At 58.2% G+C, this 4550-nt stretch overlaps 1 protein-coding gene across 1 annotated transcript; it reads right to left on the bottom strand.

The window, feature by feature from the left end:
• Positions 1 to 2647: 2647 nt before the first annotated feature.
• On the bottom strand, positions 2648 to 4162 carry S1PR3 (sphingosine-1-phosphate receptor 3). Its single transcript, XM_044264351.1, has one exon. The coding sequence runs from the start codon at positions 4046 to 4048 to the stop codon at positions 2912 to 2914; it is 1137 nt and encodes a 378-aa protein (XP_044120286.1). The 5' UTR covers positions 4049 to 4162; the 3' UTR covers positions 2648 to 2911.
• Positions 4163 to 4550: the final 388 nt, after the last annotated feature.

Here is a 4550-nt window from a genome sequence, read left to right as displayed (position 1 = left end):
ATATCTTGACTTAGATACTAAAAACATTTGGGTGTTGAGGTTTTGTCCTCGTGGGCACAATTTCAAAGCATGGACTCGGTCACTCGATTAGACATTTTCTATAAAATGCACCTCGTTACATGTCCGTGGAAGGCTCTTCACCAACGCGTTATATCCTCCGGTCCGGGGTGCAGAGAAATAGCCGCTTCCTCCGCTCCCCGTGCAGACGGCTGTCGCTGGGACTCTGAGCAATAAAGGGCTGTGTGAAAAGTCTCCAGGTCTTGTGTTGCCTCACGGGGGCGAGAACAGAGCTTGGAACCTTCCCATGGAGAGCAGGCACTCTGACAGCCCCAGCCTGGGTCCACGTGGTGGCCTGGCTGCCGTGTTCCTGGCGGGCTTCGCGGTCACACTGCCCGGTCGTGGCAGGCAGAGCCAAGGGTGGCGGCTGCAGGCTGTGGTCCTCGGCTGTGCCGCGAGATTTCTCCGTGAACATCAGCCTCAGGCGAGTTATGCCGAGTGCAGGTCTAACGTAGGGTGGACAGCATGCACACACACACACACACACACGCAAACACATGCACACACAAACATGCACACAAACACGCATGTGTACACACGTGCGAGCAAGCACATGCGCACAGAAATATGCACACACAAACACGCAGGTGCGCACACACATACAAACACACGGAAGCACTCGGACACAGGAATATGCACACACTGGTGCACACTCACACACAAACATGCATAAGCACACACAAACTGTGCACACACAATACACACCTGCAAACACACACAAACATGCATACACAAACACACATGTGCACACACAGTCACACACGCAAGCACATGGACACAGGAATATTCACACCGTAGTGCACACTCGCACACACAAACATGCATGTGCACAAACAGCACACACATAATACATACATGCAAACACACACAAACATGCACAAACACGCATGCAGGAGACCGCATGCAGCGCTATCAAAGGTAACCGTTTCCTGCATCTTTTTGGCGTATTTTTTCATTCAGACTGCGTCAAAGTTTTGTGTTGTCTCTGGGAAATTGGGGTCAAGGAGCAAGGGTCGCTAACATTAGCACCAGAGCCCCAGGGCCCCCCACAGCCCTCTGAGCCAGAGCTGAGGGGCCCTGCAGTCACTTTGCCTGCTGCGTGAACACGCACCGCCCAGGCTGTGCCCCAAAGCACCGCCTCGTTCTCCCCGTGCTCGCGTTCCAGACGTGGAACGGAGGAGACAGTGAGCTCCTCCTCTACCACGGAAGGAAGCCAACACGAAGGCCGCCGCTGAGCGTCTCCTGACAGACAGGACTTCGCTCTCAATAACAAAAATGGGGAAGTCTCTGGTCAGTACGTGGAGACTGCCCAGTACCACGGAAATGTTCCTCCATCGGGGAACGTACACTGGACAGCACGCAGGAGCCAGCTTCTCGAGAGCTAATGTATCGACACATCTCCTGAGTCTTGACTCGGTCGAAGTGCCCCACGAATCAGAAGACCCCAGGGGCTCTGATGTGGGCTTGCCCAAGTGGAGTCCTTTGGAAGGTTGCTCTGTGCTGTTTCTACCAAGAACCGAGCACGTCACCTCTGTGGTTATGAGATCTTTACAGACGAGTGCACGTTCTCCTCGTCCGTTTGTCCTGCTGCTGGAATCCATGGGGAAGGCATGCACAGAAACGCCTTCTAAGTGTCAGGATGGCCGAGCGGTCTAAGGCGCTGCGTTCAGAAACGCCTTCGAAGCAACTCCCTGCTAACGGGGCGCAGGGCCAATCTACACTGAAGAGGGGGTGACGGCATCACTCCATTTCCTTGAAGATCGTGCAAACCACCGGATCCCAGACACGCGCTCCTGACATGGCACTGTCGGGCTCAGCTGGGGAACAGGGAGAGCTTCTGACCGTCCCAGCTGCTCCACGGGGACAACCCGGGGCCACGGACTCGGTTCTCCGGTCAAAGAGAATCAGACTCCACACAGGAGCAAGTAAAGCTCTCCGCACTCAGGACAAACGTTCCATCACGTTACACAAACCGTGGCCTCTGGCTTCTGGCCACGCTGTTGGTCCCCTCTTCCAATGTGGGTTCTCTTCCTGGTGGGCCTGGGGACAGCCTCCTGGGAAACCCTGGCTGGCTTTTCTGGGATCTGTAGGGACCCCAACAACTACATGATTTGGCTAGTGAGACTTTGGATGGAGGATTCCACAGGGACAGAAGACAGAGGAGAAGCAGGGACCCAGACCCTGGAGTTCTCTGGCTCTCCGGTCTCTCTGCGTCCAACCCGCACCCTCGAGACCCTCCAGGGAGCAGCCATTTCTGGGAATTCAAGCCAAGCCTGCTGAACATGAGCCCTCAGGTCAGTTGAGGAGACCGGGACTCCGCCTGGTTCCCGGCCACATCCTTACACCATGCCACACGCTGCTCTCACCCAAGGGAGCTGGTGACACATACCGATGGCAGATGTCTGAAACACCAGTGCTCAGTGACCTGGATGTGACGGATACACCAGCATCTACTCCGTGCACAATGTAGTGTAAAGTTCCCAAACATCACCGTGACGTACGGCGAGGCACGCCATACGCGGTGTGGCCCGCGACCTTCCCTCTGCCGGCACCGCAGACAATGGCCACTGGGACTCAGGGGAAGGCAGCCGATCACGTCCGCAGCCAGGAACATTCAGAAGACTCTGGAGCCGAAGCAGACAGGGCACACTGTCTACCGTGGACTAAGCTGGCAAGTCGCCGGGTCCCCCCCTTAAGTGACGTCCACGCTACGCAGGCTATTGGCAAGTAGATTTCCCGAGTCCTTGCTCTGGAGCTCCCGGGGTGAGGCATGCAATAAATAAGACCGTGGCTGCGTGCAGAGTGCCCCCGTCCCACGAGCGTGCGAGGATCCCGCTCCTGGAGGCGGCTGCTCTCACTTGCTGAGGACCCCGTTCTGCAGGGTTTTGTTCCTGTCGGTTATGCAGGGTGAGGCAGCTCTCTGGGGAGGGTCCTCCTTGCTCTTGGGCGAGGGGTTGCTGTTGTTGCTGCCGCTGGATTTGCTCCTGCTGGGGTCGAGGGCGGGCTGGGCAGGCGAGGAGCGGGTGCCCCAGCCCCGGACCAGGCAGGTGCACACCAGCCGGAAGAAGGCCCGCCGCATCTCCTTGCTGGCCAGCGTGTAGATGACAGGGTTCATGGCCGAGTTGAGCACGGCCAGCACGATGAACCACTGGGCCTTGAAGAGCACAGCACACTCCCTCACCCTGCAGGCCACATCGACGAGGAAGAGGATGAAGAGTGGGGACCAGCAGGCGATGAACACGCTCACCACAATGACCACGGTCCGCAGCAGTGCCATGGAGCGCTCCGAGTTGTGGGGGCTGGCCACGCGGCGGCTGCTGGACTTCACCAGGAAGTAGATGCGCGCATACAGGACCACGATGGTGGCCAGGATGGCCGTGAAGACACTGATGCAGAAGGCGATGTACTTCTTGGAGTAGAGGGGCAGGATGGTGGAGCAGTCGGCGAGGTCGTGCAGGCAGTTCCAGCCCAGGATGGGCAAGGCGCCCAGCGAGAAGGCCACGAGCCAGCACATTCCGATCAGCAGGAAGACGCGGTGCTTCTTGTTGGCGTCATACGGCCGCATCTTGATCATGGTCAGGTGCCGCTCGATGGCGATGGCCAGCAAGCTGCACGTGGACGCGCCGAGGGCCACGAACATGCTGCCTTCCCGCAGGAACCAGACGGTGGGAGACAGGCTCAGCGTCCTCCTGCCTGACATCAGGATGTTGACCTTGTAGGCGACCCCGGCCAGCAGGTCGCAGAGTGCCAGGTTGCCGATGAAGAAGTACATGCGATTGTGGAACTTGTTGTTTTTCCAGATGGCGATGAGCACCATGAGGTTCTCCAGCACGATGAGGCTGCAGATGACGAGGAAGAGCGCGGTGGTGAGTGTGCTGCCCTCGGGGGCCTCCTTCAGCCTGCCCTCCAGCTTGCCTACGTAGCTGTAGTGCTCGTACAGGGTCTGGTTCCCAGGGGAGGACCTGGGCCGCGGTGTCGGGACCACGGCCATTGCTTGGGCAGAGGCTCAGCCCCAGATCCCACCAGAGGGCGCCCTGGGCACGTCCATGGCCCGAGAACACGGTCCGGCTCAGGCTTCCATGGTGACCCCGGCCGGACCCCAGCCAGGGTGGGCAGAGCAGGAGCCTGCAAAGATAAAACAGGGGTGCCCAGCGATTAAAGGGCTTTGAGACCACCTAGGGGCAGCAGCCATAGCAACAATGTCGGAGGAAGGCCCTTAAACCCCACAAGTATGCAAACATCTGGTCACACAGAGCTCCCTGGGGGGCTGAGACAGCCACGGGAAGCCACCTGGTGCCTGCAAACCCTAGGAGGGAGATCAGTATGTGAGCTCCACGATCATTCACTCCTGTAATCACATATAGATCCAAAGAAATGTCCCTCGGGGAACCCCAAGGCACTCGGAAGTGCTAACCACGCTCCCTCATGCATGACGCGGGAGCGGCCAAACCATGATTCCCTGTGACCTGGAGACAAACAGGATCATCCGGGTC

Source organism: Neovison vison, chromosome 9 (genome assembly GCF_020171115.1).
Source record: "Neovison vison isolate M4711 chromosome 9, ASM_NN_V1, whole genome shotgun sequence".
NCBI lineage: Eukaryota > Metazoa > Chordata > Mammalia > Carnivora > Mustelidae > Neogale > Neogale vison.
The sequence above is the reverse complement of the archived record's forward strand: the minus strand, read 5'-3'. Positions and strand labels throughout refer to the sequence as shown.